The sequence below is a fragment of the Tupaia chinensis genome, unplaced genomic scaffold (genome assembly GCF_000334495.1).
Source record: "Tupaia chinensis unplaced genomic scaffold, TupChi_1.0 Scaffold000159_1, whole genome shotgun sequence".
In the NCBI taxonomy this organism is placed as follows: Eukaryota; Metazoa; Chordata; class Mammalia; order Scandentia; family Tupaiidae; genus Tupaia; species Tupaia belangeri.
In genome coordinates this window covers 6,717,292-6,729,027 of record NW_006159630.1, presented here as the reverse complement: position 1 = coordinate 6,729,027, position 11,736 = coordinate 6,717,292, and the positions used below count along the sequence as shown (strand labels likewise).

The 11,736-nt window shown below is 53.0% G+C and overlaps 1 protein-coding gene across 10 annotated transcripts in view; it reads right to left on the bottom strand.

The window, feature by feature from the left end:
• Positions 1–4,471: 4,471 nt before the first annotated feature.
• The window catches only part of SLC25A19 (solute carrier family 25 member 19), a 12,955-nt gene continuing 5,690 nt past the window's right edge, over positions 4,472–11,736 (bottom strand). For 4 of the 10 annotated variants that reach the window (XM_027770791.1, XM_027770790.1, XM_027770789.1 and 1 more), the window contains 3 exons: positions 10,546–10,705; positions 6,897–7,080; positions 5,808–6,254 (listed from right to left, as the gene is read on the bottom strand). In XM_027770791.1, coding sequence (XP_027626592.1) covers positions 5,876–6,254; positions 6,897–7,080; positions 10,546–10,705 — 723 coding nt within the window. In that variant the 3' untranslated portion in view covers positions 5,808–5,875. Of the gene's footprint in view, positions 5,024–5,807; positions 6,255–6,896; positions 7,081–10,534; positions 10,706–11,736 lie in introns of those variants that run through there. The other 6 variants (XM_006145815.3, XM_006145821.3, XM_006145820.3 and 3 more) reach the window with 6 other exon arrangements.

Below are 11,736 nucleotides of genomic sequence, written 5' to 3'. Positions count from 1 at the left end.
GCGGCCCGGGCGGGGCGGGGCCGGCACGCCAGCGCCACCTGTCGGGCCCGAGACCCTGCCCTCGCAGCCCGGGACTTCCGCACGCTGCCGTCTCCCCGGCCCTCCTTACCCCGCAAGGAACCCTTGGCCTTGTACGGCGGCACCTGCCACGCGGTCTCTGGCCAGGGCGCAGATGAACTGAGTCTGGAGACCCTGCCAGGCCGTGCGGTGTGGGAGGAGCCTGCAGGGCGTGCTCCGACCCTGGCGGCAGGGGCCAGGTGGGGGCAGCATCTTCACCGGCCCCGCGTCCCCCTCGCACCAAGGTAGAGAAGGCAGGGGCAGTGAGGGCCTGACCAAGCCATCCCCGCCTACTCTAAGTACACGACGGTGGCAAAACAAGCTTCAGATCGAAGGGGGTCATGAGAAGGGCCCCCGTGGGACCCCCGGACACTGGCAGTGTCCCTAAAGCTGAATAGAGCCCAACTCCGTCCGGAGGGCATAGCAGCTCAGGCAGGGGCGGCCCTGGGTCTGCCCCAGGCATGCCTCAGGTAACAGGCCATAGCCGGGGTGGCCTCCGTCCTTTCTCCTTGACAAGATGCCAACGAGCTCATCAAAAGCACCTACGCTAAACCAGGCACGAGGAACTGGAGGGGGAAGAGAGCTGAGAGCACGGGAGATGCAGAAGCTTTATTTCAATGGAATGTCATACAAAATACCTTCGGATTCCTACTCCCCTGGTTGAGTCTCGGTGTGGGACATGAGCGAGCCAGAACGACCACCACCCCAAACTGGAGGGACAAGAGATGACCGGGGTCCCCCAGGACACCCTGGCCAGGGGAGGGGTGAGGAAGGAGCAGCTGAGGCCCAGGACCTGACTCAGGTGATCCCCAGGAACAGCTCAGTTAAAGACTGGGGTAAAGGGAGGTGGCCTGAGGGCAAAGGGGAGGCTCTAACTAACCTAGAGCCTGAGAAAATGCCCCAAATGGGAAAGGCAACGTGAGGGTTAGACCATGATACACTGAAGCAATGCGAGTTCTTGTATACTGGCTATCTGATTTAAGGTTCTCAATGAAACATTAGTTTTCTGCAAAGACACACACACACACACACACACACACACACACACACACTCAGCAGCTGCCTCCCTGCAGCCCTGGAAACCCAGGTGGGCCTGAGCACCCGCAACTGCACCTAGACCTTTATAATAAGCAGCCCAGAGCAGGAAGCCTCAGTGTGCAGGGTCCAAACAGACCAAAGATCAGACCAGAGACAGGCAGAATAGGCCCCATGGAGTGAGAGTCACAGTACCCACAAGGGTCAGCTCTTGCAGAGGCTGGAGCCGGGGCCAGAGTGAGGGCCCACCTGCCCAGCTGTCACAGCCCAACAGGTGGCCAGAAGGGGTGGCAGACGTGTTGGGTACATTTTTCCCTCTTGTACCTCATCAGTGAAGTTTCTCCTCTGCATCTAGACAAGCATCTGCGTGGGTCCCTGTATGCTGGGCCAACTATGCCCTTACCAGGCTACCTTCCCCATCACTGGGCTGCTTCAGGGCCATGGCCCTCCTGGGGCTATAGACAACCCAAGCAGGCCCTGAGGCCAGCTGGCCAGCTGTGAGCTCCTTACCCCAACAGGGCTAACCTAGCACCCAGAGACAGAGGAGCCACCCACAGCAGACTGGGGCAAGGGCTGCCACCTTCACCCGCTCCTGCACATCAGCACACCCCATGCACTTCCGGCAGAAGCCCGCTGAGTCCCACAGCCATGACCAGCCCTGTCCTGGGAGAGAACAGCCAGGTTGGACACATTTGTAGACATGGAGAGCTGGGCTCAGGGCGAGGAAGCAGACACTTAGCACAGACTCTCCCTCTAGAACTGGAAGCAGAGGTGCCTGGAGGCTGCAAGGACTGAGAAAATGGAGTCTGAGGAATTGGGTCCCTTCCTGTCGTGAGCAGTGATGTGACTTCACAGGCAGGTGGAGGAGAGTGAAACAGGGAGCATTCTTTCAGCTTTAACGTTGTTGAACAAGGTGGTGGGGGCCAGCAGGTGGTGTGGTGGTTAAGGCAGCTGGATCCCACAGGGCCGACTGCTCCGTTCAAGTCCTGGACCTAGTGGCTTAAAAAGCACACCAGGAAAAAAAAAAAAAAAAAAAAAGCACACCAGGTGTGTGTGCGTGCATGCCTCAAGTCCCAAGGGAATGGAGAAAGGTCTGTGGCATGGCCACCCCTCCAGAGTGTGCTTTCTCACCCCCTCCACTCTCTCTGGTAAGTTAACGAACCCTATAGCAAACTTAAAAAAAAAAAAAAAAAAAAAGCACACCAGGTGTGTGTGCGTGCATGCCTCAAGTCCCAAGGGAATGGAGAAAGGTCTGTGGCATGGCCACCCCTCCAGAGTGTGCTTTCTCACCCCCTCCACTCTCTCTGGTAAGTTAACGAACCCTATAGCAAACTTAAAAAAAAAAAAAAAAAAAAAGCACACCAGGTGTGTGTGCGTGCATGCCTCAAGTCCCAAGGGAATGGAGAAAGGTCTGTGGCATGGCCACCCCTCCAGAGTGTGCTTTCTCACCCCCTCCACTCTCTCTGGTAAGTTAACGAACCCTATAGCAAACTTAAAAAAAAAAAAAAAAAAAAAGCACACCAGGTGTGTGTGCGTGCATGCCTCAAGTCCCAAGGGAATGGAGAAAGGTCTGTGGCATGGCCACCCCTCCAGAGTGTGCTTTCTCACCCCCTCCACTCTCTCTGGTAAGTTAACGAACCCTATAGCAAACTTAAAAAAAAAAAAAAAAAAAAAGCACACCAGGTGTGTGTGCGTGCATGCCTCAAGTCCCAAGGGAATGGAGAAAGGTCTGTGGCATGGCCACCCCTCCAGAGTGTGCTTTCTCACCCCCTCCACTCTCTCTGGTAAGTTAACGAACCCTATAGCAAACTTAAAAAAAAAAAAAAAAAAAAAGCACACCAGGTGTGTGTGCGTGCATGCCTCAAGTCCCAAGGGAATGGAGAAAGGTCTGTGGCATGGCCACCCCTCCAGAGTGTGCTTTCTCACCCCCTCCACTCTCTCTGGTAAGTTAACGAACCCTATAGCAAACTTAAAAAAAAAAAAAAAAAAAAAGCACACCAGGTGTGTGTGCGTGCATGCCTCAAGTCCCAAGGGAATGGAGAAAGGTCTGTGGCATGGCCACCCCTCCAGAGTGTGCTTTCTCACCCCCTCCACTCTCTCTGGTAAGTTAACGAACCCTATAGCAAACTTAAAAAAAAAAAAAAAAAAAAAGCACACCAGGTGTGTGTGCGTGCATGCCTCAAGTCCCAAGGGAATGGAGAAAGGTCTGTGGCATGGCCACCCCTCCAGAGTGTGCTTTCTCACCCCCTCCACTCTCTCTGGTAAGTTAACGAACCCTATAGCAAACTTAAAAAAAAAAAAAAAAAAAAAGCACACCAGGTGTGTGTGCGTGCATGCCTCAAGTCCCAAGGGAATGGAGAAAGGTCTGTGGCATGGCCACCCCTCCAGAGTGTGCTTTCTCACCCCCTCCACTCTCTCTGGTAAGTTAACGAACCCTATAGCAAACTTAAAAAAAAAAAAAAAAAAAAAGCACACCAGGTGTGTGTGCGTGCATGCCTCAAGTCCCAAGGGAATGGAGAAAGGTCTGTGGCATGGCCACCCCTCCAGAGTGTGCTTTCTCACCCCCTCCACTCTCTCTGGTAAGTTAACGAACCCTATAGCAAACTTAAAAAAAAAAAAAAAAAAAAAGCACACCAGGTGTGTGTGCGTGCATGCCTCAAGTCCCAAGGGAATGGAGAAAGGTCTGTGGCATGGCCACCCCTCCAGAGTGTGCTTTCTCACCCCCTCCACTCTCTCTGGTAAGTTAACGAACCCTATAGCAAACTTAAAAAAAAAAAAAAAAAAAAAGCACACCAGGTGTGTGTGCGTGCATGCCTCAAGTCCCAAGGGAATGGAGAAAGGTCTGTGGCATGGCCACCCCTCCAGAGTGTGCTTTCTCACCCCCTCCACTCTCTCTGGTAAGTTAACGAACCCTATAGCAAACTTAAAAAAAAAAAAAAAAAAAAAGCACACCAGGTGTGTGTGCGTGCATGCCTCAAGTCCCAAGGGAATGGAGAAAGGTCTGTGGCATGGCCACCCCTCCAGAGTGTGCTTTCTCACCCCCTCCACTCTCTCTGGTAAGTTAACGAACCCTATAGCAAACTTAAAAAAAAAAAAAAAAAAAAAGCACACCAGGTGTGTGTGCGTGCATGCCTCAAGTCCCAAGGGAATGGAGAAAGGTCTGTGGCATGGCCACCCCTCCAGAGTGTGCTTTCTCACCCCCTCCACTCTCTCTGGTAAGTTAACGAACCCTATAGCAAACTTAAAAAAAAAAAAAAAAAAAAAGCACACCAGGTGTGTGTGCGTGCATGCCTCAAGTCCCAAGGGAATGGAGAAAGGTCTGTGGCATGGCCACCCCTCCAGAGTGTGCTTTCTCACCCCCTCCACTCTCTCTGGTAAGTTAACGAACCCTATAGCAAACTTAAAAAAAAAAAAAAAAAAAACCCAAGGTGATGAGGAGCCAGCCCTCTGCCCTCAGCTGTGGCCCCTTGGAACAGGCCTTTCCTGGCAGGTGGGCCGCAGAGTGAGGACAGCATCATCCAGCGCCTTGCGTCTGGGCTGCACAGACAGAAACAACCACCTCGAGCTCCTTCTCACTTCATTGTTGGGTCCCCAAACCAAGTCCTACATTCTCCCTGTGATCCTCCATGGCGCTGTCCCAGCAGGTGGCTTCAGGGCTGCTGCCTGCTCTTGCGCTCTTGATGGAGACCAGAACCAGGCCTTTTGGAAGGTCACCTGCAGTGAAGGCCGGCCCCTCCTGCTCTGCGAGCTAGCTGCCTGCCTTCTTCATGCAGTGGAAGAGGTTGCAGAAGAACTCGTACCAGAAGAACATGAAGCCTGTGGACAGTGCAGCCTTCAGCAGGCTGGGGGACAGGCCCTTGAAGAAGCCCTGGGCGCCTTCCTCCCGTAGCACCTGCTTGGCGCAATCCCGGAGACCCCTGTAGCTCCGTACCTGGGGAGAGGACGTTACATATGGTTGGGGAAGGCAGAGGCAATTAAAACACGACTGTCAGCTCTATTCTGTGCCAACACAGTACCCAGCACACCACGGCCCCCAGGCAGTTCTTGCTGGGTGAAGGGATGAAAACAGACAGCGAGTGAGTGAAAGTGCTCTCCTATCAATGCCAAGAGGCTGGGTCAGCCTTCACAGTGAGTGTGCCCAGAAATAAGCAGCCGGGCAGAGCGCCTTCCTGCCAGGGGCGCAGGGCCCACCAAGGCACTGAAGGATCAGGCCACACCTGACCCTGGCCCTCAGGTGTCTCTGAGCCTCTGACCCTTCACCCCTCCCACCTGGTCCCCTCAGGCAGTAGATCTGACCAGCTGTGTTAGCTCTTGGCCTGCCCAGTGCCACCTCTGCAGCCTGGCCTTCTGCCTCTGGCCTCCGCTTCTCCAGCTGAGCATACACACTGCAGCCAGACTGCGTCCCCAAGGCATCGCCCTCTTCGCTCCCCTCCAAAAGCACTAAGAACTCCTGATGACATCATAGAGAAGCTAGACCACACTCGGTCTGGCACTCAGGGCGTCCCCTCCTCGGCCTCTACTTCCCTCCCTGACCTGACGTCTCCACTGGTCCTCCCATGCACCACCTCCCCCTCCTGCCAAACCAGATTAATCTTCACCAGGAGCAGGGCCTCCCTTCTCTGCCCTGGGCTCTCGCCACCTCTCCCCATTCAAATTCCATCCAAATTCCAGCTGTCCCTCCACGCAAGCTGGTAACTGGAAAAAGGAAGTCACAAAACCTTGTATACAGTGAGCCCAGTGTGTTCTTGTCTGTGCAAAGAAGTACAATTACACCAAAGTTTCTTTAATATTCAGGGACCTTTCCTAATTCTATGTCCAAACTGGGTTGGATAGACACGGGGAATCCCCCTTGACCCAGATATTCCCACGGCGCCCGAGACTGACTTGCATTTGGCTTTCCTGTGTGCTCGAGAGTCCCCGGGAACAAGCTGGGATGCAGGGGCCATGGGGGCCAAGGCTGCCCGATGGGCAGGAGCGGACTGTGTGCCTGGCGAGGGCAGGGCCAGTGCTGGCTGCCCGGGGGCAGCTCACCTGGCCAAAGGCAGCTCGGGCCTGCTCGAACCCTCCCACTTGCAGCCTCTTCTTGAACAGGTCCAGGGGATAGGTGAGTGTCTTGCTGATGACGCCGGCTCCACTGCCACAGAGCAGGTTTTTGAGGTTCTCTGAGTCAGAAAGTGGGGTTGAGGGAAAGAGGAGAAGCGCACTCTGGCACTCAGACGCGAACCGCGGTCGACTACATGGCAGGCCAGCGACATAGCCATTACGCTAACTGCTGGTCCCCTCTCTGGCACTCGGAAGTCAGGTCTACTCCCCCACCACACCAGAACCATCCCAGAGGAGTTTAGTGCAGGAGCCAGGCAGCAGCTGCACCGGCCAGAACGAAAGTGGATGGTGCTGGCCGGGCTGGCGACAGCGGGGCCTGCACTTCCCGCAGCGATTCTCCAGCTGCAGGTGGTAAGGGGGTGCTGGCTCTGCACCGAGACTCAGTTCCAGGCTGCAGAGGAGCAGGACATGCTCCCCACTCCCCTAAGAAAATGAAAACAAAAACCCACAACCAAGAACTAGGCAACGTGCAAGCTGGACTTCTGACAAAAATGAAAACCAGGGCCAGGCACCAGAAATGGGCTTGGTAAGGCCGGCGATGGGTGTGGCAAGAGATGGGAGAAGTCTGGGATTTGTTTTGTCAGCCACAGCCAGGGGCTGAGAACAGCGGTGCCTCAGCTCGTGACAGGGAAATGTCACTTCCTTCAGGATTCACAAAGCGACGTCATGGCAGGGGTGGGGTGGGATGGGGTGCTTCTCACCGTTCTTCTTTCCCTGGGTCGGCATGGCCCACTCGAACGCGTGCTTCAAGGAGTTGTAACAGGAGAACTGGAAGCCCGCGTAGGGGAAGATGGCGATCAAGGTAGGGTTCAGGCCTTTGTAGAAGACCCAGGGGCCTTCGGTCCTGTACATGGTCATCACGGCCTCTCGCAGCGTCTTGTAGACCTGGACACACACACACGCAACTCGAAGGTGCCCGGGAGGTAGCTGGAGCCCCAGAGCGCGGCCCACGGCGGTCTCCCCTCATCTACAACCCAGGAGCCTAACTTCTGCCAAGACTCCTTTCCAGCAACTCCTACGAATTTACACAACTGTTAGATCCACCTGTGTGAAAAGTCACACAGCCTCCTGGGAACAGCGAAGGGATGTCTGTGAGCGATGGTTACGTAAACCCTGGCACTCGGCTCACAGAACACGGAGCAGCTCTTTAAACGAGGTGACACGGTCTCCACGACTGATACGCGACAATCCCCAGAGCACACACACGAGCATAGTACAGTTCGGGTGTGTCTCCCCACATTTTTGTGTTAAAATTCGGTTGCTATTGTGCCAGTGCCAAGAGGGTGGAGGCAGGGCACAGTGACAGGTGTCTGCAGACTCAGCTACTCAGGAGGCTGACGGGGGAGGATCATAAGTTTAAGTAAGCCTGGGCAACATACCAAGATTCTGTCTCAAAAAAAGAAAAAAAAAAAAAAGGGTTGGTGGGGCCTTGCGCCAGCCGGTGGCCTGCTGGTTAAGGCAGTTGGATCCCACAGGGCCAGCTGTGTGGTTCGCATTCTGGACCCATTGGCTTAAAAAACATGCTGGGCGTGTGTGCTTGTGTGACCAAAATCCTTAAAAGAGAGAAAAATGGAGGACTGCAGTGTGGCTCTTCCCCAGCAGGGTGTTCTCTCGCTTTACTTTCTCTCTCTCGAGGGAGTACACAGCCCTCTGGTAAGTTAGAAAGAAAAGGGTGAGGAGTTGGCAGTAGGCGGTGTGATAGTTAGGGTGCTGGACCCCACATGGCCAACTCCAGGATTTGCGTCCTGGATGTGCTGGCTTGAAAACCACGCAGAGGGTGTGTGCATGCGTGCCCAGAATCCTGAGAAGGGAGCGGAGGAGAAGGGATTGCAGAGTGGCTATCCCCCTGGGGGGTGATTTCTTCCTGTTTCTCTGTCAAGTGAGCCCACGTACCACATAGCAAAAATCTCCTTTAAAAAAAAAAAAAAAGAAGAGAGAGACCAGCAGTTGGCGTAATGGCTATGTTGCTGGACTCCCATGTACTCGACCGCAGTTCGAGTCCCGGATCCGGTGGCTTAAACTCACACCGGGCGCATGTGCGTGCCTGCCCAAGATTCCAAGAGAATGGAAGAGAAGGGATTGGGGTGTGGCCATCCCCCTGGGGGGTGATTTCTCACTTTCTGTTTCTCTGTCTGTCTGGTGAGCTCAAGCTCATGTGGCCTTTAGGAGGAAAAAAAAAAAAAAAAAAACCTCTCCAAAAAAATAATAAATAAGTAAAAATTCTGCTCAATATTATTAGTCATTAATGGCGTGGTGGTTAAAGCACTGGACTCCAACATGGCCAGCCAGGGTTTGAGTCCCAGACCTGGTGGCTTGCTTTCCTACTCCCCCTCCCTGCTCTGGTCAAATTAAAAAATAATAATGATAATAAATAAAATTAAATAAATAATTCTTAAAAAAAAAAAAAAGTAAATTAAAACCAAAATGAGATACCACTACTTACATCAATTACAATGGCTAAAATTTTTTAAAAATACTTAAACTTAACTGATAAAGCTGGGTGGCCCAGTGGCACAGCAGTTAATCATGACGCACAGTGGGATGGCTCCTACAGGGAGCCACTCTGATTCCAGTCCCGGCTCTGGAGCCTGAAAAATACTTCAGGCAAGTATGTGTACATACCCCGAATCCTGATGGGATGGGGAAAGGGAAGGAAAGACGGCAGTGTGCCCACCCCATGGGGGGTACTTTCCCTCTCTGTCCGGCAATCACACCCCCCGGCAATTAAACAAAAATAATGGTGGGTCCGGCAGGTGGTGGAGCGGTAATGCTGTTGGACTCTTCATATGGCTGACCACGGTTAGAAGCCTGGATCCGGTGGCTTAAAAATCAAGCTGGGTATGTGTGCGTGCATGCCCACGATCCTGGGAGGAGAAAGGGTTGTGGCATGGCCGTTCCCCGGCGGCTGATTTCTCACTTTCACTCACACTGTCTATCTCTGTCTCTCTGGTGAGCACATGTGCCCTAAGGCAAAACCCTCTTAAGGGCAGAAGAAAAAAGATAATGGTAAATATTGATGAAGATACAGGACAACTGGATTTCTGGTAGGAATATGAAATGGTATAGCCACTTGGGAAACAATCTGGCTTTTCTTATAAAATAAACATTATTGGGGTCAGCAGCTGGCGTGGTGGTTAAGGGTACTGGACTCCCAAACGACCGACCACAGTTTGAGTCCCAGACCTGGTGGCTTGCTTTCTCATTACCCCCCCACACACACACACACTACCCATCTCTGATCAAAATAAATAAATAAAATATTCTTAAAAAAAAAAAAAAAGATTAATGAGACCAGCAGTTGGTGTAATGGCTATGTTGCTGGACTCCCATGTAGTCGACCACGGTTTGAATCCCAGACCCCATGGCTTAAACTCATGCCGGGTGCGTGTGCGTGCGTGCCCAAGATCTAGAGAGGATAATGGAGAAAGAGTTGCATCATGGCCATCCCCCCTGGGGGAGGATTTCTCGCTTTCTGTCCCTCTGTCTTTCTGGTGAGTGCACACGCCCTATAGCAAAAACCTCTCCAAAACAAACCCAAAAATTAAACATTAATATAAAACTCAGCAAACCCACCGCTAGGTATTTACACCAACAAGAAAACGTAAAGGTAATGACCATGTGTGGGTGTACTGAAAGGGGGTGGGGGCGGCTGGGCAGGGAGGGAACCTGACCGTGGAGGTGCTACGTGACCATGCTTGACACCTTTGGAACTGTGCTCTAGAAAGAGATTATGGTGGGAGGCCTACGGTTCAAGCAATACAGAGAAGCGGCAGGACCGAAACAGCTATTTTAACTGGCTCCAGCTCAAATTCTTCAGCAAAGTGCCCTTCCTTCCCTACGACCGGCACCCTAGAGCGGGAGGCAGTGGAGAAGAGTTCGTTCTTGGCTGAGAACACGAGTGGGGAAGTGCAATGCACGCACACTCATGCACACGTGCTAGTCTTAAACAAGCCCAGGAGGCAGAGATGAGGGTGGTGATTCTTCCCTGAGTCTGGCTCAGTCCATTCCCTCCGACCCATGCTGGGAGGAGACCAAAACCGCCCTCACAACAGTACAGCAGCTTGTTCTCTCGCATCAGTCTCCCGACCGTCCTCCACGCAGCCCCCGTGGGGGATCTGTTCTCTGCAGCACACCTCCCTGTAGGTTCTGGCTCCTAGGGAGGCTGTGAGCCCCCTGAAGAACAGAATCCTGTGCATGGAGCTGACCAGTTTCAGCTCTTACAAGCCGATGGGCTCAAAACCCAAGCTGTCCAGCTCTGCCTTTCTTCAAGAAAAAGCGCCCTGACTCCTGCAAACGCCCTCCTGATTTGGGTTCCCCTCCTCTGGCCCCGGCCACTCACCCTGGGCTCACCCTGGGCGGCAAAGCGAGTGCGCAGAACATCCACGGGGTGCACGGCGAGGGTGGCCATGCAGGCAGACAGGCCGCCACACACGAAATGCACTGAGAACTCCTGGGCGTTGTACGCGCTGCCTCGGTGCACCAGCTCAGTCAGGAATTCAAACGACAGGAACTGTGAGACAGGTGAGAAGAGGATGAGGGCCGGGCCCCGGCACTCCTCAGGTGGGCCAGGCCTGGGGACAAACAGGTGCACAGTCTGCTAGAGCAGTGGCAGAACACAGTGAGCACACGGCTTCACAGAACCACGGGAGCCATTCTGTATGGAGTAGAGCCAAATACTGGAAAGGTTAAGGAACTGCCTGGGGAAATCCTTCTGTCAGAAAATTCTACTTGTCAGGCCAGTTAGGTGGCGCAGAGATTAAGGCAGCTGGAGCCTACATGGCAGCTGGACTCTCCATGGCTGACAGCACAGCTGGAGTCCCAGACCTGGCAGCTTAAAAAACATACCAGACACATGTGCGCATGTGTCCGAAATCCCAAGAGGAGAATGGAGAAGGGATCATGGCATGGCCATCTCTCCTGAAGGGTGATTTCTCACTTTCCAGCTCTGTCTCCCTCCAGCAAGCACACACACCCTATGGCAAACTAAAAAAAAAACAAAACAAACAAACAAACAAACAAACAAAAATCTAATTTGAAAAAATTTTAAAAATAAAATCCTGGGAATCAGCAGTTAGCGTAATGGCTATGTCGCTGGACTCCCACGTAGTCGACTGTGGTTCACGTCCCGGACCCGGTGGCTTAAAACTCACGCCGGGCGCATGTGCGTGCGTGCCCAAGAACCCGAGAGGAGAATGGAGGAGAAGGGATTGCGGCGTGACCATCCCCCCTGGGGGGTGATTTCTTGCTTTCTGTCTCTATGTCTCTCTCTGTCTGGCGAGCGCACGCGCCCTATAGCGAAAACCTCTCCAGAAAAAAATAAAAAGAAAAGAAAAGAAAAAAAAAAAAAGAAAAGAAAAGAAAAAAAAAAGAAAAGAAAAGAAAATCCTACCTGTTGGGGACCAGCAGGTGGCACAGTGGTTAAGGGCACTGGACTCCCATATGGTTGACCATGGTTTGAGTCCCAGACCTGGCGACTTGCTTTCTCACTTTCCCTCTCTCTCACTCTGTCCCTCTCTGGTCAAATTAAAATAAATAAATAAA